The 22,281-nt window shown below is 34.8% G+C and overlaps 2 protein-coding genes across 3 annotated transcripts in view; both read left to right on the forward strand.

Moving 5' to 3' along the window:
• Unr (cold shock domain-containing Unr) overlaps positions 1–14,559 on the forward strand; it is a 45,540-nt gene extending 30,981 nt beyond the window's left edge. Inside the window, exons 7-12 of one of the 2 annotated variants that reach the window (XR_012481014.1) lie at positions 2,653–2,914; positions 2,990–3,226; positions 5,111–5,313; positions 12,664–13,248; positions 14,148–14,418; positions 14,511–14,559. Coding sequence is in view for 1 of the 2 variants with exons in the window: in XM_074259519.1 (XP_074115620.1) it covers positions 2,653–2,914; positions 2,990–3,226; positions 5,111–5,313; positions 12,664–13,248; positions 14,148–14,319 (1,459 nt within the window). In the remaining variant the exon portion in view is untranslated. Of the gene's footprint in view, positions 1–2,652; positions 2,915–2,989; positions 3,227–5,110; positions 5,314–12,663; positions 13,249–14,147 lie in introns of both variants that reach the window. The other variant, XM_074259519.1, reaches the window with a different exon arrangement.
• A 4,522-nt stretch (positions 14,560–19,081) lies between these two features.
• Positions 19,082–21,852, forward strand: LOC141537907 (uncharacterized). Its single transcript, XM_074259113.1, has 3 exons — positions 19,082–19,259; positions 19,314–20,399; positions 20,702–21,852. Exons 1-3 carry the CDS (start codon positions 19,082–19,084, stop codon positions 21,850–21,852), a joined length of 2,415 nt encoding a protein of 804 aa, XP_074115214.1.
• The last annotated feature ends 429 nt before the right edge of the window (positions 21,853–22,281 follow it).

The following is a 22,281-nucleotide window of genomic DNA, read 5'->3' on the forward strand; positions in this document are numbered from 1 at the left end:
ATTTCATCTAAGTCGAGGATCTCGATCGTTGATATTGGTGATAGAGTCTTGACCGTACTGATATTAGCAGTAGCTGACTTTACCGCTTCGGTACAAACACTGCTATATTTGGTCTTTCAGGCCATTTCCAGGAAAACGCCTCGGTGCTTCGTCTGTTTTATAGACTTTATATCTACGCCCTTCTCGACAGGGTTCTCTTTAGTTATGTTTCTTTTAGAAGATCGGCATATGTCCGGCCTTCTATTGGTTGGACCAAAACACCCTTTGTTCTTATCTTCCTACTCCTCGGTTTCTTGAAGCCGCCCTCATTTGGTTGTTTTTGAGCTTTAGTAGTGGAACCACTGTTTCGTGCTCTTCTTCTTTTTTCTTTTTCTGTTGCCGAGTCACTTTGATCCAGATGTCCTCTCGGACAGTCTTTTTCTGTGCTGGATTGTCCCTTGCTGAGAAAGGGCTGGGCGTGGAAAGGTGCCTCTTCTTGTTGTTGTCCTTCCTTTGCTGTGGCAGTTTTTCAAGAGTGAACAAAAGTGGCTGTGGTTTTGTGGTCATCCACGGAGATGTTTGGTGGTTGTCGCCGACGGTGTTGGTGATTTGTTGGCCAGCCTATGTGCCGAACCAATGGACTGAACCAATTTTCTGATTTCATGATGGAGTTTTTTTTTGTTCTTGATGAAATCAGCTAACTCTTCGATCTTGCTACCGAGCCGTTCCATTGACGATTGTTGGCCGGTGACGGTCAGTAGAGAGCTAATCTTTTCTCGGAAAGCATGAGTATCGACGAAAGCAAAAGGTCCTCCACTTTTTGGAGGAACGTTGCTCGGCTGTCTCTTCCCTTCCATCTGAGCTGTTTTTGTGCTCCCTGTAGCATTTCCAGATAGCAGAGCGATGGGGTCTATCCCGTTGTCGTAACGGTCTCTTGATAACGACGAGTTCAGGCCCGTTTGCACGCCTTCCCTTGCCGGCACTGAGGTGTCCCCCCCCTCTTATGCGGTCAACGATATTTAAAAGTTCTGCCATATTTCCATGTCGTTTTTTGCTGGGTTTTGGTCCACCCCGAGTATTTTACTTACTCGGTACCTGACATTTCTGCCGGGCATTTCCCTATCCGCCACCTGGGGTGGCGCCCGATGCGAGTCCCAGCAACCCGACACAGGGTGTATATATATATATATATATATATGGATGGATGCATGTATGTATGTAAACCTTCCATAACTTTTAAACAACCAAACCGATTTCATCGTGGTCGGTGCCATTCGAAAGGGCTTGACTGAACTTAGATTTTGAATACAATTTGGACCGATTCGGATCAGTAAATTTTGAGAAATATCGAAAAAACTACAAAAAAAATTTTTTTCAATGTGGTTTTTATTGGAATAACTTTTGGACGGCTCTACCGATCGATCCCAAAAACTAATTAACTCTTAACATAAAAAAACCACGTCGATCGCCGCTGGTCCCGTTAAAATCGGTTGATTCGTTCGTGAGTTATCGTTGACGAAAGAAAACCGAAAAAAGTGTTTTTTCGGAATTACTCCGAATTTCCTAGTTCGATCAAATTAAACTAAAGATTTTTTATGAGACTTAAAAACTGCGTCGAATGCCGCCAACCGCGTAGAAATCAGTTCAGTGGTAATTTGTGCTAAGTTTGCAATTAGCTATTTGCTGATTGTTGTTGTGGTTATTGTTGTGGTTGTTGTTGTAGTTGTAGTTGTAGTTGTTATGACAACAACAAATTTGAGATTTTCATATAATAGAAACATATTTTTCTACATGTGTTCATAATCAGTGTTTTATCAAATGTCTATCAGACTTTTTAACTCGAAGAGCTCAAAAGCATACAAATGCTATTTCTTTGAGCCTGGAGAGCTCAAATTAACACACTAATTATATTTTTAAACTCGAAGAGCTCAAAAACGCCATAAGTGAAATTTCAAGCTTTTAGGTATGGAATTGGCGGGAAGTTGCAGGGATGGCCTTCAGGGTCAACCGTTTTCCTAATTTTTTTTTTTTTAATTTGAGTCAATTCGTGGATTTTCTTCCGTAGTCACAGTGTTTACGGCTTCATACTTGACAGACGGGAATATTTTTTAAACTCTTTCGATATTTTTTCCGTTTTTATTGCACTGAATCAATTTTTAAAAAGTATGGAATTCATATTCAGTATACTACCTTTATAATAGTACGCAAAGAATATTGATTCCGTGAAGTAACAAGGGTATAGTAAAAATCATTGCTGAAACAAGGCAAATCATATTTTTCGATCGTAAAGAACTATCTGATGCTTCGCATTATGAGTCGTGCAAATTTCAAGTAATTATACTCACCATTTTTAATCGAGTGTTTGCGTATGTCAATGATAACATAATGGGTTTAAACTTGGTAAAAATGTTTTTTCTACCAGATCAACATATGTTTTGAGATTAGATTGAGCGCACAAAAAAGTAATCAAGTAAAAGAATCCCGAAAGTATATTGCATTTGTCACTTAAGTTGCACAATTTTTGAGAAACACTTCATGGATAATTGTCAGTTATGCAAGCTATGCTTTTGGAAATGAGTGAAAGAAAATGGAAATTGATCGTAACCAATTTAAACTGTATTCTAACCTCATTTTAATGACATTTTTTCAAGCTTATAAATTTTTTGTTTTTAGACATGGTGATTGGGTTCAATTTTTAATTGCAACAGACACAAGAGATCAATTAAAAAGAGCAACAGAAATATCATTATTGCCAGAATCATTTACTGTGTCGGGTGAGAGACGAGAACAAGGTATAATTGCGGCATTAAAAGACGGTTTTGGGTTTATAAGATGTGTTGATCGAGATGCTAGACTATTCTTCCATTTCAATGAAGTTCTCGATATCGATAGAGAGATAGCTGTAGGTGATGAAGTAGAATTCACTGTGATACAAGTAATTGTCTCGATTTAACGTAATTATTTACTTCAAAAGTCTATTGGAAAAAAACAATAATTTTTTTTTATATAGGATCCTCCGACTTTCTTTTCAAATACTCGTCAAAGTGCAATTCGACTGAAACATTTACCATCTGGCACTGTTCAATTTGAAACTGTTACTGAAAGTGATTTAGTAGGAACTGTTATACAAGATATCTCCGGTATGGATCCTGGATTGATTGGATATACAAAAAATGGACAACAAAATAATATTATTTTCTTTACTAAAGATTGTGATTCTAAAGTGATTCCAAAATTGGGTGACAAAGTAAGAAAAATTTTTAAATAATACGACTCGAGTTTTATGATCGACATGATTAAATAATAATGTCCAATCAATTACAAACTTGACTACGGCTAGGTCGATATTACCTCTTTTCTAAGGTGACAGACTATGTTGAGGATTCGCGTCAAAAAAAAAAAAAAAATGGAAGTCTTCACTTGAATTTTTTCAAAATAAAAGACTAGAACTAACAAAAAATAAAATAACAATTCATTGACAAAAAAAAAAGTCTAGATGTCGATATTAATATCATCGTTTTAGCGAAATTATTGACACTCATTTGTATATCACTGTTGGACTGTTGGACAATCGAGATCATTCGGTATTACAAAATAATGTAATTTGACTCTCAAACGTACATTTGACGAAAATTCTGATTTTTTCTCGAAAACGTTGACTTCACGTGAGACAAAAAAAAAAAAATTAAGAAAACAATGATCGAAATAATCAAATTACCTTCGTTTCAACTCAAATATTCTTCTTTTGTTGTTACTTGAATCGTCTTCGGGGTGGAATTGTACTTAGTACTACTCCACGGGTAATCTCAATCGTTGTTCAAGCAGTGTATCACTCTTGCATTCGTACATCTTCAAACACTCACTATAACAATATTTGTAATCATAATTTGCAAAGCGTTGAATCCTCAAGTATTATTTTCCAATTCAAACAAAAAAAATCTAATAAAGTTACCTCAAAATAACATCGTAGACTCTAAACTTTGGCTTCAATGATAAACAATAAACGTCGGTCTATCAATTGACAGAGCGTCATTTTCGTAGTAGCAGCTAGTGAGAGCTTTGTGCGGTCAACTTAATGAAAAATTCTTATGAGATAGTACGAACTTACAATAATTTGAATAAACAAAAGTTATGATAAAATTACGTCGCGTACTCGCTGTTACTAGTCCTTTTTTCCCACAAAAACATGAGCACAGAGTTTAAATTTTTGGTTACAAATGTGATGAAGAATAGTATACACATCAGCGAAAAAGTAAGATATCTCCATCCTTGTATTTTTTACTCTCGCCTTCGGTTCAGGAGAATATTTTAAACGTCGATTGGATTGTCCTACTTTTCTTCCTCGGTGCGTAACATACTATTTACTTTAACTCACTATGCAATATATTGGAGACTTATTGTTGAAAATAATATCATGAATCCATGTTATTATTTATCATAATCCAAAAAAAAAATAACTTCTTGGGTGGAATATGGGTTATTTTATTTAAAGATAGTCAATTGTTTGGTTCAATAGTAAAATTTTTGAGTGAAAAACTTTTTTTTTATCATCCGAGAATGATACTTTTTTGCTTCAACAGTAAATCACTTCAATAGCTGGTCCCCTCTTTTTCTCGCGTCGCACTCACTGCGAAAAACTATCCTATTCTTGTTGCACTCATGAAATAGATCATTAGAAAATCTATTACGTAGCAAAACGTTTTTTTCAAAATTTTTCTTTGTTTAGAAGAGAAATATGAAGCTGCAATTGTAAGGACCGGCTGTTCATTAAGAGACTTGAATATTATAATGCAAGAGTAAAATTTTGAATATAATATTTTTTTTTTTTTAATTGAGTAGTTTTCTTACAGTATAATTTTATAGTTATAAAAATAATGATGTATTTGATTTTTGTATAAAATACTGTGTTTGATAATGAATGATCTTATGGAAAGTAGGACAAAAGTAATTTCAGTCAAGTTATTGTAGAAATTTGAATATTTTATAAATTAATACATACTTCCTGAAGCAACTAAAAATAACAGAAAAAAAATTGTTATTGTTTTTATACATTTCTTAAAGTATGAAACTCGAAAAATCACATGGTACAATAACTTTCAAAGTTTATTTACTGAATTTATTTGATTTTTAGGTCAAGTTCAGTATCTGTCAGGTAAAAAGAAATAAAGAATTGGTAGCAGTTGACATATCACTATTGGATGTAAAGGAAGAAAAGGCAGAAAATGCAAACAATATAAATGGTTTAGAATGTCAAGGTTTCATCGCTGCACTTAAGGATGGTTTTGGTTTCATCGAAACTTTCAATCACGAGAGAGAGATATTTTTTCACTTTAGGTAATTCAATCTATTTACAATATAAATGAAATAGTTTAATTAATAGAATTGTTTTAGCCTTTTTTAAGAAAAACAATTTATCATTATTGAAAAAATTCACAACGGTATTATTTCACTACTATTCAGATAAACACTTTGCTTGGAGAGTCACTTTAAATTGTTTTTCTTAACAAGAGTGCATATGAGGGTGGGTCCAAAATATCAATGATTTTTTTTTTTAACAAATGACACGGAGAAATGGGTTGCTGGAGACCTCTTAAAAATACTTACTAAATATGAGCTCTTAATTTTATTAAGTAGATCCTCCGCATCGCAGTTTTTCATTTTTTTCTCGGTCCAATAGAAAAAAATTCATACCTTATCATTGATTGATTGTACAGATAAATGTTCTTAAAGAATTTTGTAGGAAATTTAATGCTCTACAAAAACGGTATCTTGTATTTTTTCCGTAAACCTCACCGTTTGATCATCCAATAAAGGAATTTGGGGATGGGGGTTTTTTAACTTCCCGCCAAGCAAATCAAAGATTTTCAAAAATCGAAAAGTTTTTGTTTTTACCCCGTTTTGCAAAAATTGAATTTTCATCAGATCTTGACGTTTTAAGGCCACCGGAAGTTTACCTGATGACCTCCGCGATGTCGTCACTATGTCTGTATGCATGTGACTCGCTTATAACTTTTAAACGACTAAACCGATCGGAACCTACTAAGCGGCGTTCTAAAGAGTTCCCTCAAACTTAGATTTCCTGTGAATTTGAATCGATTCGGACCCATAGATTATGAGAAATCTCAAAAAAAATAATATGATATTTTTACTGATTACTAAGTATTTTTATCTTTAAAGATAATAAATTTATATTCGGAATAGCTTCAGCGGGCTCCAGGTGTTGCAATGGAAGGCTTTTAGAATTAAACCTTCAGATTTTTGTTCAATAATAATAAGATAATATTTATTTAATAAATATACAATAATAATTTAAGTCGTTAATTTTGGAAAAATTTCCCGGTTGAAGACTTCGATTATCCTAAAAGTCGAAATCGAATCACTGAGTTTGAATTAAGCAATATTTCGCGGTGGTCTCGACTGAGTAGTGGAGATTTCGACTAGCCAAATAAGTCGAAATAGAATTTTCGTTCTTGAACACTAAGAATTTTTCACTATCCCGCTATCTTCGTTCTTCTTTTGCTACTCGGTTTCCTTGAGAGGCTTTCGAGTTCCCTGGGACTCGGCTGCTTGCTCGAGGAAGAATGGTCCGGATTTTTTTTTTTTTTTTTTATACATTATTTTACATTTTGTTCCCTGCCCTTAGGCTTACACAATTTTGAGCCTTTTATATTTGTGTGATTTGAATATAGGGTATTACATATTTGTTAGTCAGTTTTGGGAAAAAGCAGGTGAAAAAAACCCAGTAAGAATTCTGTTGATTTAGGAAAAAGTTTAAAAGGTAGAATTGTTAGTCTTTACGTTTGATACATTATGATGTGTTTTGGTAGCTTATATTTACAGTATGGATTAAATTTCGTTAGCTTACAAACATTTGACAATATATTTAGGTTTAGTTTTTCTTTATAGAATTTGAGAGAATGTTTTTTTTTATTGTTTCGTTGATATGTTTTATATTTAGATTAGTGTGTAGTTTGTTATTATTGATGTTATAATCGGAGTTATAAATCATTCGTAATGTTTTATTTTGTATTATTTTAAGTCTATGGTAGTTTGAGAAGCAAATGTTGCTCCAAACTGGACAAGCGTATAGCATGATTGGTAGGATATACATTTGATAAATGGTTAATTTATTGTTTAGACTTAGGTGACTATTTCGGCAGATAAGTGGATACAATATAGATACCGCTGAGTTTGCTTTCTTAGCTACTGTTTTGATATGATTTGTATAAGTGAGTTTGGTGTCTAAGGTGAGTCCCAGGTATTTGGCATCTTTGGCTTGTTTTACTTTTTCGCCATACATTTGGACTTTCGTTTTTGTAGCTTTATGATTATGTGAAAAAATTATGATTTGTGTTTTGTCTATGTTAATTTTTATTTTCCATTTTTGATAATAGCTTTTGAGTAGGTGGATATGAGATTGCAGGTATTTGAGGGCCATGTCTTTGCTAAAAGACGATGTATAAATTGCTGTGTCGTCTGGGAAGAGAGCTATGTTTGTTTTTGGGTGTTTAGGGATATCGTTAATGAAGATGAGGAATAGAATGGGTCCTAATATGGAGCCTTACGAGTCTCCTGTGGGTATATTTCTCGTGGAGCTATGATCGTCTTCTATCGCAACGGAGAATCTTCGATTTTTAAGATAACTGTCTATCCATTTTATAATGTATATTGGTATATTTTTACGTGTTTATATAGGGCTTTTCTACCTTCTCCATCTCCGATGTCCGTGGTGAGGGTACTCACTTCTAATTCGCTGATTCCGGGTGGAGAGGGAACAGATTTTCCCATTGGTCCGCGAGCTCCTACTCTCCCTTCTACGGTCTTTAATTTGTGTGCACCTTTACGGCGCATCGCGATTTTCTAGGCACTAACTCGGCGGTTACCGCCAAGTAAGTTACTGGCAAGTGGCGCTTTTACTTGACGGCAACCGTCAAATAATTGGCGCGTGCATAAAACTTTTTTTTTTTATTTATTTTTTTTTCTTACTTACTTCACTATTTTTTTTTTTTTTTTCATTAATTTTTATTTAATAATACTTGTTTTTTTCTTTTGTCATATCTTTAAAAGAAAAATTTTCCACTAAAAATTAAATTTAATTGTGAATGGAAATATTTATCATTGAAACATTTTTTTTAATGATCAATAGAAATAATTAAAATCAAAATATTGAATTTAATGGTTAATGGAAATATATAAAATTAAAGATTTTTTTTAATGATTAATGGAAATTTTTCAAATGAGATATTAAATACAATTGTTAATCGAACTACTTCTTAAGTTTTTACTAGAAAAATCAATGATTTTCAAAAAATCGAGATGTTAGTAGTTGTACCGTGATTTTTCAATATTTTCGAAAAAATTTTTCACAAAATTCAAAAAAAGGATTTTTTTGAAATCACTTATTTAATTAATGACAGATTGTTATTGGAGTCATAATTTAATTAATAGCTTTTGATTATCGGCGTTTATTGTCATGAAAAACGTCGAAATCGGTTGATTTGTTCGGTAGATATCGTTGTTGAAAAATATAAAACACTAGCAACCTGCAGTCACTATATGACTGGCGAAAATTGCAGCCTATAAATAAATAGAATTTGCTCAATTAAATATTGGCTTTTGTTAAATTGCACTCATCAATTTTTCATATATTTTATAAATTGATAAATATTATATATATATATGTATATGTAAAAAATATATCAAAAATGCATGAGGGTACTTAAATGGAAGCTCTTAATGAGTGTAACATTGGAATAAATTTATATCTTTACAAATGACAATAGTTCACAAGATACCAGATCATTTCTTAATTTTGTAGCTAGAGCAAGAGTATTTTCGAATGAAGCCTAAATACTTATGATAATATATTAACTACCTTCTTATCATAATAAATTAAGTTCACATTCTGTGTCGTGCAATGCATGCTCCAGATTTTTTGAGTAAATTTAATTTGTATTTGGTAGGAAGGTAGCTAAAAATAATGATTTGCAGATATTTATGAGAATTTTTTATAACAATACAAACTACAGTTATAAATACTTTTTCGAAGCATTAGCTTTTAACGATACCCTCTTTTCAAAATTTTCATTCGTAAGCCTATTAAACTTCGGCAAATTCATCAAAGTTGCATGGCTAAAGAGCCTTTCTACCGCTGCTGAAGAAGGTAAAATAACATTGTATTTTAAAAATATTTTCCTGATTAATGGAAATTTGTGCAACATATTCAAATCCTTATCATTAGTTTTTAAGAATCGAGTGACTTCTCGATTCACCTTGAGACGATGACGGTCTAAATTCATCGATTGTTAAATCAGGTCCAAACTGATAATCGTCATCAATATCTGTTTCGTTTTGATTTTTTTGAGTTTCCGATATTTCAGTCTCAACTTCATTAGATACTGCACTTATAAAGCGTTTATGAACCTCACGTTGCTCATCTTCAGAAAACTTAGATAACCAACGGCATTTGAATTGTTGGTAAGAAATAGCCGCGTCGATGTTAGGTTCAAAAAAGTTAAACAAGCTTTTAAACCGCTTATTAATTCCATCAATAATGCAGTTAACAATTGACCTGCAGTAAATTATGTTATCATTATCGTTAAGTTCAGTCATTTGGTTGACCACTGAAACTAGTTGGGGTAGCAAAATTCCATATTAACATTTATCACCTTGCAATGCATCGATAGCACTGGCTAAAGGCTTCGTGCAATTTAAAAATTCGCGAAGATAATTGAAATCTGCAAGCTGTAGAGGCTTTATTTCATTGTTGAAACTAGTACCAATTAATTTATTTCAAAGTTTAACTTACTGAGTTAAACAATCATAACTGGAGTTCAATCTTGTCACAACAGACTTTCTAATAGCAACTCCCAACTCCTTTTTGAGGAGCTCTCTTCTTTAGGTAAACGCAATAGTTTCCATAAAGATGACCATTCATTCATCACGCTTTTATGCTTCCACTTAAGCCCTTCATCAGCAGTAATAGCTTGAGCTATGTCAGTCGATGCAATTCAATTTAAGGTGTGAATAGCACACCTACAGTGTACTGGATCAATTCAGTCACAACTATCACTGAAATCGGAACTAAGTTCCAGTATTTCAAAGTCATCACAATTTTCTTCGACGCTGCTGGTATTTTCATCATTATCTTCCATTTCGTTGTTATTTTCATCGTTATTTTCTGCTAAGTCTTCTTAAAGAAAATGGATGTAAATAGAATAAAAAATTTTTATTACAATAGTTTGCAAGTTACGTATTTCATTTTTAACTAACCCGGTGTGATTTCAAAAGGTACTTCTATACCCAAAATTTTGAATACTTTTACAAAATTCGATCCATTGTCAGTCACCGTAGCTTTTATTCTGTCCAATAGCATCAAATGAATGCGTTCCTGAAAACTTCCTGCAGACAATAGCTGCCAACTTTCTTTCTAAAGACTCGATGTCGATTGAGATAAAAATTTCCAAAATAGTTTATTAATTAAAGAAGTTTTAAATCAGGTTCGATTAAATGATAATTGAAAGCTTTTTTTTAATTTTTTTAAGATTCTAAAAAATTTGAGGATTTTATAATAGCAGTTGCTGAAAGTTATTGATTATTTCATATATTTTTTTTATTTGTTCAAATAACATGCACAATTGCTGGTCAGCATACTAGCGCATTGATCAATATCATCCGAAGAGAAAAAGTTATTTTATAATTTTTGAATACAAATAAATCAGAATTTACATCTTATATGAATACTTTAATGCGTATTCTTTTTATTCATTTATCGGTATGAGAAAAAAAGTTTCATAAATAATAACTTGAATGATTTCATAATTTTGCTTTTAATTTTACGATAGATGCGTTTTAAAATATTGACAGAAAACATTAAGTTCCACGTGAACTCCAATTACTCATTTCAAAGAAAGCTGATTTTATTTCTAAGACTATATATCCTACCAAACTATGTGTAGTATAATTATTACTAATTAATAATTACCCAGCTAATAGTGATATCTAAATATCGGCGTGCTCCTCCATTCCACAAATTGTAACGAGTAAAATTTAATTAATTTTGAAAATAAGTGTTAGTCTTATCTCGGTCCCTCTTTCGTACTACTCCAATTGATTCTATGTCCCAGCGTCTCCGTGCCGGGAGTGGGCGATTCGCGAGCCTGCGGCCTTTCTTAGATGAGGCTGCCATTTCTCAGGTTCCCTTCTCCGGTGTCAGTAAGTGAACTGGAAGTCTAACCTTTTTAGTATTACCAATTGGTAAAAGGTTTGGTGATTACCTCGTGAGTACAAACAACCGAATTAATCGACATAAGACTGGAACTGGTATAAATTGGACATCAACTATCCCCTGCTCGAATTTATTACTCGCTGGAGTTCAAGGTTGAAAAAGGGGGGTTATCAGAACAAGACTAGTCAAAAATCATAATCCAAACTATAATCAATCAAGCTAAGTAAATAAATCAGATGAAACAAACAGGTTATGTTATAAACAAGATAAGAATTTTTTCATAAGAATCGATAAGTCAAAAGAAAATACAGAATAACCATACACGTGGTACACAAATTCTATTAACAGGTGTTTTCAATCAGAAATGAATAATACAAACGAAAACGATTTGACTTATGCACGAAAAATAGTTGCTGCTACATGACACAGTCTCGTTAAAACTATTTGGCCTAAAAAACTTCAATTTTCCTATAATTTCTAGTCTACGGAACTACTTAATCTTTTTTATGCAACACCATAATATTGGTCTTACGCTAACAAAATATAAGACAGTGCGTTTTTATTCTAGTTATTTGTTTACCATTGTACTTAATTTAGTTATATATTGTTAATTCTTTTTGCATTAATTTTTTGTACTATTTCATAGAAATTAACAACTTTACACTATAATATTTAGACAATTTTTTAATTTAAATTTAATCAGATTTTATCATTTTTTGCATAAAAACTAAAATTTTTGTATATCTAGTTGATTTATTGTAACATTTTACTCGTTTGTCTGAATGATGTTACTATATCTTATCATTATCATTTTTCAATCAAGACGGAATTTCGTGTTCAGGTATTGAAATTCTTCCTTCAAGTTTTTATTCTTAAACGACCTGTGAAGAAATTATACAATTAATTATATTTTTAATTCAATTATGAATTTTTAGCTCAATACTTGAATAAATTTATTGAAACCTTTTGTCCATTATTAAATTTGCTTTAAAATATTCTGCAAAATTTTGATATCAAAATATTTACAAACAAGCCGGTGACAGGGCTTTGGAAAAAAGACAATTTGCCGTGTTTATTATATCTCAGCTGAAAATGTTCTCATAAAAAAACCATTTGAATTTCATCAAAGTATTAATAAATCCTTCTTCAACAATATCCCATTATTTTTATTTTTTTTCACTTCAAAATTAATTGAAATGTGAAATAAATCCCAAAAAAATCGAAAAATATTTAGCAATTCAATTAATGTGATTGTAATTCTATGATAGCAAAGAATTCAAATTCTTGTTATCATTTTATAAAAAATAACAATAAAATTATCATTAGTCTTTTCATAACTTAGTTTTTCTGAAATTACTGGTTCATCGTTTTGAGAATAATTTTGCTTTGTATATTTAATTGTTCTTTTATGTAATACGTTAAAAACTGAAATAATTAACTATGGTTTATTTTTTTAGTACATTCGATGGAGATGCAAGTACTTTAGAGGTTGGCGCTGAAGTTGAATGCACAATCGGATCTGGTAATGGTCGTAGTACTGGTGGATGCACTGCGGCTGAATCTGTTCATCTTGTGCCACGTGGCACGATTCCCCGTGCTGCAATAGTTAGTGAAGTATTAGATGGAACTGTTATTCGACCGTTACGAAGCGCGAATCCTGAGCAATCAGAGTATGCTGGAATGATAAAATTAAGTGTGATCACTGATGAAAATAATGCTAAAAAATATGAATTTGGTATTATGGGCTTACTAAATAAACGGGAGCTATTGCAAACGGGTGATCCAGTACAATTTCAAGTTGACTCTGAAGGCCATGCTTGTAATATCGTAGCTGTTCGTAAAAAACGGATAGCTACAGTAGACGCAGTTAAAGGGGCTTTTGGCTTTCTTACTTACGAAATTGACGATGGAAAAAAGCTATTCTTCCACATGACTGAAGTTAAAGATCACACAACACTTCAGCCGGGTGATCAAGTAGAATTCGTTCTTGTGACAAACCAAAGGACAGGAAAATCATTTGCTTGCAATATTACACGTCTAAGGTAAATATCACTAAGCCGTCTGAAAAGTAATTTAAAAAATTTTTTATTTGATTCTTTGTTGTATTAATACATTGTAATAATACATTAAATCGAATAGAGTGATTTTTAGTTATTTTACAACAATATTAATTATTTAATAAACAAACAACATCTATAAACCGCATTTCTAGAGCCAAATTGCAGCTTTATAAAAGAAGTTTGAAAAAAAATAACAATGGAAGATTTAATTCACTTTTTAATCTGATATTTCATCTTTTTTATTACATACTAATCAATACTCAGCTGAAAAGTAGTATACTACTCTTCGAGCTTAAAAGCCTGATAGTAGTTTAGTAAAACACTATTTTTAAATTTTCAAACTGGAATTACTTTTGAGTGAATAAACCGATTTTTGAGGTGTATATATATATCTCGGCTTTAACGTGAGGTTGATAATAAACCGTAAAATCACGAATTCTTAAAAGAAGAGAGTCTACTGAAGAGTATATCGTTTGGTACGAATCTTTAAGTTATATGGAAGCTGAGATAGAAATTATTAAAAATCATTTAAAAAATTGACTTTTTAAAATTCAAAAAATTCTCCAGCGGCCAGATTTGATTATATTGGGCCCAAATTTTCAGGATCGTCTTCTTTTAAAATGTATTTTTGAGGAAAAAATCGGCGTCAAAATCGCTGACCTAAGTGCGCACACTTTTGTCAAGAATTAATGGATCTGCCCATATATATTATCGTTGCTACTCCAAACATGACTAATTAGTATTGTTTTTTTTTTAATTGATATACTTGAAAAATGTAACTTTTTGTCAGGAGTTCTATCTCTTTACATCGAATATACTTATTATTTACAAAACAAAAATGATTTCAGATGCATATGTTAAAGTAAGATTTTTTTTTACAGTGGTGAATCTGTACAACAACGACCAGAGCGTTTGATTAGTCGATTACGCACTATTTCATTGGAAGATGCAGGACCGAAATTGACAGTAGTAAGGCAACCAAAAGGACCAGATGGTACGCGTGGTTTTAGTTACGATCGTTCACAACATATATCAGGTGTCATCGAGGAATAATTGACTATTCTGAGTTATGATTTTATCAGAAACCAATTAATTTGATTAATTATTTTTAGCTCAAGCACGTTATTTCTGAGATTATGATTTCAAACGAACGTAAATATTTGCCAAATGAATGTTATGTAATTGTTAAAAAAAAAAAAAAAAAAAAAAGCATTTACGCTATTTAAAATTAATATGTGTTTCAGGAATTATACAACATAATTGTTATTTGAAAAAAAAAATGAATTAATCAAATATTTTTTATTTATTCAGTCATTTATTTAACCAGAAAAATACAAAAAATACACATATATACATCTGTTCTAAAGGGATTGATTATACCATCTGTAAATAGGCCGGGAAAATATATATATAATTTTATATTTTAAATAAACAAAAAAATTAAATACAGCTACATGTCCTCAAAACACAATAACATCAGCTGACGAAGAAGATCCAATGAACTCATTTTGTCTCTAACTCCTGATTGAGAATAATTAAGTGATAATTAGACTGAGTATTCAAATATATCCCAGCAATATAACCTTTTGTAGCTGATCACTTTATTAGTTTGAGGTAGTAAAAAATTATGCTATTCCTGGCATTAACGGATATTTCTTTATATTACTTTTGAAAATGATTATATTCCAACAATTCTGAGTTAACAATAAAAGTTTTCTTAATACCAAGTAAGGCATGTACATTATCATTTTTATTAAATAGTTCCAGTTGCTTATTATGCATCACTCTGACGTAATTTTATAGGGGCATTTCCTGCTGAACAAAGCAATATTGACTTCAACCCCTTTAAATTTAGCTAAAAAAGTTTTTATACTGTCCTACACTGTAAAGACGGTTTTCCAGAGTAGTTTGAAATTTTTTTTACGGTATCGAATAAAAGTTATGACGTTTTAAAAAAAAAATTAGGATGACGATTGATCCTAAAGGCCATCCCTGCAACTTCCCGCTCATTTTGTAATTAAGCGATCAAAATAACACATTACGTTTATGAGCTCATCGAGCTCAAAAATATGATTTTTGTGTCATTTTTAGCTCTTCGAGCTCAAAACTCTAATAGCAGTTTAATAAAACACAATTTTTTGAATTTTCAAACGGGAATAACTTTCGAATGAATCAACCGATTTTCACGCGGTTGGCGGCAATCGATGTAGCTTTTTTTAGCTCTATAGAAAAAGTATCTGTTTTATGCTTTTGAGTTCTTCGAGCTCAAAAATCTTATCAAAATTTGATAAAACACGATTTTTTTAATTTTCAAACTGCTATAACTTTTGAATGAATCAACCGATTTTCACGCGGTTTTAAGCTCTATAAAAAATTTGGAACAAAAAATTGATCTGATAAAAAATTTCGAAGTTATTTCAAAAAAACACTTTTTTCGATTTTTTCGACAACGATATCTCACGAACGCATCAACCGATTTTGACGTTTTTGGTGGCGATCGATGGGAGTTTTCAAGGATAAAAGCAGATTGGTTTATGAAGTCGATCGGTTCAGCCAATTCGAAGATATTTGAAAAAAATGAAAAAAGCACAACTTTTTAACTTCCCGCTAAAAATCTCAGATTTTCAAAAATCGGGAAGTTATTGTTTTCACTCCGTTTTGCAAAAATCGAGTTTTCATCTGATCTCGACGTTTGAAGATCACAGTGCAACTTCCCGCTAATTCCATGCCTAGGTGTATAAAACTGCACTAATGATGTTTTTGAGCTCTTCGAGCTCAAAAATACAATTTGTGTGTTATTTTGAGCTCTTGGAGCTTAAAAGTCTGATAGAAGTATCATAGAACAATATTATTTAAATTTTCAAACCGCACTAACTTTTCAATAAATCAACCGATTTTCACGCGGTTGGCAGAATTTGACGCAATTTTTTTAGTTTCTTGATGAATCTTCAAGTTTGAATTGATAAAATTAGGAAATTTGGAGTAATTCCAAAAAAACACTTTTTTTGGTTTTTTTTGTTCATGATATTTCTTGAACGAATTGACTAATTTTGACCGGCTTGACAGCGATCGACGTAATTTTTTCATGCTAATATCTGATTAGTTTTTGAAATCGATCAGTGCAGCCGTTTAAGAATTATTCCAAAAAATGTTAAAAAAACACTTGTTTTTAAATATTTTATCGAGAATATTTCTCGAACCAATCAATCGATTTCTACGTTTTTGGCAGCGATCGACGCGATTTTTTAAGCTCTAAAAATTATTGTATATCATCAAAACCGGTCCGAGAAGAAATAACGAAGTTATGTCAAAAAAACACTTTTTTCGATTTTCTTTCGTTCACGATATCTCTCGAACGAATCAACCGATTTTGACCAGATTAGCGACGATCGGCGTGGTTTTTCAAGCTTAAGGGCGGATTAGTTTTTGAAGTTGATCGATAGTGCCGTTTAAAAGATATTTCAAAAATGATTTTTTTCTTTTTTTTTTTTTAGATTTTTCAAGATTTCTTAAAATCTATCTGTCTGAATCGGTTCAAATTCTCAGAAAATCTAAGTTTGAGGGAACTCTTTAGAACACCGTTTAGTTCGTTCCGATCGGTTCAGTCGTTCAAAAGTTATAAACGAGTTACATAGTCACACACACACACACACACACACACACACACACACACACACACACACACACACACACACACACACACACACACACACACACACACACACACACACACACACACACACACACACACAGGAGCTCAAAACGTCGAGGTCTGATGAAAACTTGATTTTTTCAAAACGGGGTAAAACCAATAACTTCCCGATTTTTGAAAATCTTCGATTTTTTAGCGGGAAGTTAAAACGAAAGAAAATGGGAATATAATTATTGCAAATATCGAATCAGTTTACTCCGTTAGTGCTACAAAATGTAACCTAACCACGAACTGTTTTTTTCTGTGTTGGCTTGTCGTTCACTAAAAAAGGGCTAGGTGGACTGTTGTCTCTTCCTGTTGTCCTCTTTTCCTTTTTGTCTTTTATGAGGTCGGCTAACTCTTCGATCTGCTACCAAGCCGCTCCATTGGCGACTGTTAGCCAGTGACGGTCGGTACAGATTTAATCCTCCCTCGATCGGCTTGAATAGTGGCGGGAGCAAAGAGGCACGTTTGTTGACTGTCCATCTTCTTCCATCGCGGCTATTTTCGTACTCCCTGTAGCATTTCCAAACAGCGGAGCCATGAGGTCCACCCCGCTGTCGTAACGGTCGCTTGATAACGACGAGTTCAGGCCCATTTGCACGCCTTGTCTCCCCGGCACTGAGATATCCATTCCCTGTATTGTAAGCGATTTTTGAATGTGTAGTGCCATTTGTTTATGCTATGTATAGTGACATTTCCATACCGTTGTTTGCTAGGTTTTGATCCACCCCGAGTATTTTCTTTCCTGGGTACTCGACATATTTTCCGGGCAGATATGAAGGAAATTGCCCTATCCGTCAACTGGGGAGGCACCCGATGCGGGACCCAGCAAGCCCGACACGAGATATATATGTATGTATATCTGTATGTATATTAGACTGTATCAAAAAAATTGACTATTTTTCTGTAAATTTATTGAGAATCTTGTTCAGAATACCGAAAACAATACATCAGTTTAACGAATAGCTCTTAATTTTAATATTGAGATGTTCCGCATCACAATTTTCTATATCCCATTTAAATAACATGAGCAAATCTGATCCTTCAAGTTTGGAATTTGGTAGCTCTGCAACGAATTATCGAACTAGTAAACCATGACATGTCCTCACAGAAAATTGGATGTTATACAAAAAAGGTCTCACAGAAATTTTTGATTAATGCACTCCTTTGAAAGTTATTGTTCAAATCTCCCTCGCTTTCTCCCAGTCGCTGCAGAACACTGCAACACCGACCGCACCTACTAAAACCGCTTGAAGCCTACTATCCGTGCCACTTGGAGGCAGGTCAGGCGCAGCGGCAGAGCATCAGGTGCCCTCTGGAAAAGAATTGTTCAATCTCTTCCGGCTTGAACCGCGCGCTCGCAACGTGGCGTCTAACCTTAATAATCTGATCTTAAGTGCTATCGTTATAAATCTATAATTATCTATCTAATCGCTCTACGAACAAATTAAATATTAATTTATTTTGTTCAATCAACTCTTTTTATCTTTGTTTCAGTTAACAGTTCTGCTAGTTAGTGAATTTTGGCTCAATAGCTGCCATTCGCGGGTCTCAGTCTTTTACCGCATGTTAGCACGTAGCTTATCTGCTTCTGGCATTAACCTTCATTTGCTTTATTAACAATTCCAGTGATTCTAGCTTAAATTAAAACCTTTTACCCGTGATAAATGACATGTATATATATAAATTAAGTGAAAATTTACAATAAATAAAATTATTACAACGAAGTGATATAATTATCAACCTAAACGAAATTATCCAAAGTCCCAGTATATTATTTTTCTTTCCCAGCATCTAATTCCTATTAAATATGGTCCCTCGAGCCGGATTTTGGATAGTTTCGTTCAAAGTTATTTCGAAAAAAATACTTTGAGTGAATTTCTTGTGCAATTCCGGTAATCTTGTTCGCGTTTGGCAACTCCGACGCATTGCTGAGTACCCGAAAGGTGTACTGCGTTCGTGGAAAGTTAGATTGGGACCCACAGTGCGAAAATCTACCTGTGTCATTCGTGTGCGCGTAGTTACAAGTGATTATCGGGATCAACTCTCTACTCAAGGTCATCGTGCTTCATCTTCATCGCATCGATCTCGCAAGAGGATCCATCTAAATTATTTTTTACGATGTCTGCCAAGTACCTGTTGGTGTTCGAGACTCACATAGGAGCCCTGAACGTCATGGTCACTGAGGTCGGAAACGGCGAGTACAACTTGATTCAGCCCATCGACTGCGAAGTCAAACTCGAGGTATTCGAGACTACTTGGAACAAGATTGCCGACGCAAACGACAAATTGACTAGCTGTAAAGATATTGACATGACCCACAGCTAATTTAAAGAAGGTCGCTACACCAAAGCCGTCAATCGCTACGTCTTGGTTAAAACTGCGCTTAAGCGCCGCATCGCCGAGATTGAACCTCGTCCGGCTCCTCTATCACCACACAATCGCACCGTAGCTGATAACTCTGCAGTGCGTCCTCAACTGCCAATTATTCAGCCTCCTAAATTTAACGGAGAGCTTTTAGAATGTCAATCTTTCAAGAATAAATTCTCATCCGTTGTCAACAAGGACGGTGTCAACGAAGTTGACAAGATGCACTATCTGCTCCAGAGCCTGCAAAGTACTGCTTATTCTCTCGTAGCCAATGTGGAGATAACAGACGCTGCATTTGCCACAGCCTGGCAAACTCTGACCACTAGGTATGAAAACAAGCGAGTATTGATCACGGCTCAACTCAACAAACTGTTTAGCATACCTAAAATGGCGTCGCGAGCCGCTAAAGAGGTCAACAACGTAATTAATACTACGTCTGAAGTCCTGAATGCTCTGAAGGCCCTAGGATCACCAGTGGATTACTGGGACCACCTCATCGTGCACTATATCACTCAAAAGCTGGATCCTCAGACTCGTGAGGATTGGGAAATTACGCTGGGAGCCGCTACAGACTTTCCAACCTACGATCGAATCAAGAGCTTTCTGCTAGCTCGTGCACGAGCTCTTGAAGCCATGGAAGGACGTCTTCCAGCCAAACCACGTGACCCCAAGGCCAACAAAAGGTCCGCGAGTGGTAGCAAACCCACCCACGGATCCAAGACATCATCTGCGCATGTCCATATGGCCAGTTCGACATCGCAGAACATCACTATGGCCACTGGACCTTCTCCAACGTCTCAATCACCACCTGGACAAACCGCTGGAGCGCCTCTTAGACCAAAAGGTCCTTGTTCATGCTGTGATGAAGCTTACTTCATCGTATCGTGCCCAACCTTTCAAAATTTACCGCCGAATGAACGCCACCAGCGAGTTATTTCCAGGTCACTGTGTTTCAACTGTCTTGGACCACATCCGTTCCAGAATTGCCGTAATCAAAAACGCTGTCGATTCTGCCAAGCTGCGCATCATTCAATGCTACACGACTCTACGCTTCTCAGTTCATCATCAAGTTCACCCAACGCAATGATGCATCTGCAATCGACTGCTCCTCAGCAAGGAAACCAGAATCCGTCATTCTGACTACCTGAAGCAGCATCTGCTAGAACGCCATCGCCATCGCCTATCGAACTATCGACATCGCCATCGCCATCGCCTATCGCTTCATCGAGCTTGTCATCGCCTATTGAACCATCGACATCGCTTCATCGACATTGGCATCACCTATCGCCGCATCGCTAATCTCTTCGCAACAAGCTCGTTCCTCGTGCAACACAGCCTCAGCATCAAGACCGTTGGTGTTATTGGCCACAGCACAAGCTACCATCGTATCGCCAACACATCATCCTCGAACAGTACGCCTGCTGATCGATCCAGGGTCAGAACTAACGCTGATTTCTCTGCAGCTTGCTCGCCAGCTTGACATGAAGCCTTCCAAAACACGTATCCCAATTGTTGGAGTAGGAAGTGTGCCTTCAGGATCAACAAAGGGTGCTGTGGACATCACGTTACGATCTAGCCATTCTGATGACCAGATTCAGCTACATGCGCACGTACTGCAGTCTCTTACGATCGAACTGCCTTCAGTCGTCATCACAAGTCAATCCTGGACACACATCGCAGATTTGGAACTAGCAGATCCAGATCATCTATCACCAGGCCCGATTGACATCCTCATTGGAGCTGACTCCTATGGCTCAATCATTAAACCTGGAGTAATCGCGGGAAACCCGGGCCAGCCTATCGCCATTCAGACTGTCTTTGGGTGGGCTATTCTTGGACCTGCCGGTCCATCTTCTATCACCGCACCTGCACATCAAGGTCACCTCATCTCAACTTCGCAGCTTCACGAGCTTGTCTCGAGATTTTGGGAGCAAGAAGAAGTTCCAGCGTCTCATCAAGAGTCTTTCAGTGCTGAAGAGGCTGAGTGTGAAGCACACTTCATCGCCACGCACTCCCGCGACAGCTCAGGTCGCTACATCGTGCGTTTGCCCTTCAAATCCAACGCTCCTTCACTTGGATACTCGAAAGGCATCGCACAACGTTCCCTATCTCGTATACTTAATCGAATCGCACATCAACCAAATCTTCAACGACTGTACACTGAGTTTCTCAATGAGTACGAGTCTCTAGGTCATATGAAGAAGGTTCAATCGCCAACTGCTTCAGCCGATGTTTATTACTTGCCACATCACGGGGTGATGCGCAATGACAAGATCCGTGTGGTGTTCAACAGTTCCAGCAAGACATCATCAGGATACTCTTTCAATGAGTTGCTTCATGTTGGTCCCAAGACTCAGAACGACATCTTCGATGTGCTGTTATACGTCCGTCGTTATCGCCTCATCTTCACAACCGACGTGGAGAAGATGTTTCGTCAAATCTTCGTCCATCCTCATGATCGTAAGTTCCAACGCATTCTATGGATTGATGATAACTCGCAAACACAGGAGTTTATAATATAAATAGGAGTTAATAATATTAATTATTATTTAAAGTAGAAAAATTAATTGTTAAAATTGATTCATTGTCAATATACTGTGATTTCTTACACGATGTGTATTGAGATCGATGGTGCTGAACAGTTTGAAAAATTCTTTGTCTTTCATCTTCGTTATTAGTTAATACTTCATTAAAACTTTCGGCTAGCGCTACTCCTCTTTCCGCAGTATCGTTTACTACTTTTAATTTTTTAAATGTATCATAACATCGTTTATACTCAAGATTTGATTCCCATAAACTTGGATCTGTACTCAAAAAGCGATAAGGGAGCTCAAATTGCTTAAAAATAAACAATGAGTTTGGATTAACAAGATCGCTTATGTTTTTCTCGGATAACGATGATATTTCTTCGTAAGCGATTGCAAAACGTTTACTTGGCTTTTCGATCGCTA

This window comes from Cotesia typhae, unplaced genomic scaffold, assembly GCF_013202065.1.
Source record: "Cotesia typhae breed Kobodo isofemale line unplaced genomic scaffold, CoteBio_Ctyphae contig_20, whole genome shotgun sequence".
NCBI classification, from domain to species: Eukaryota; Metazoa; Arthropoda; class Insecta; order Hymenoptera; family Braconidae; genus Cotesia; species Cotesia typhae.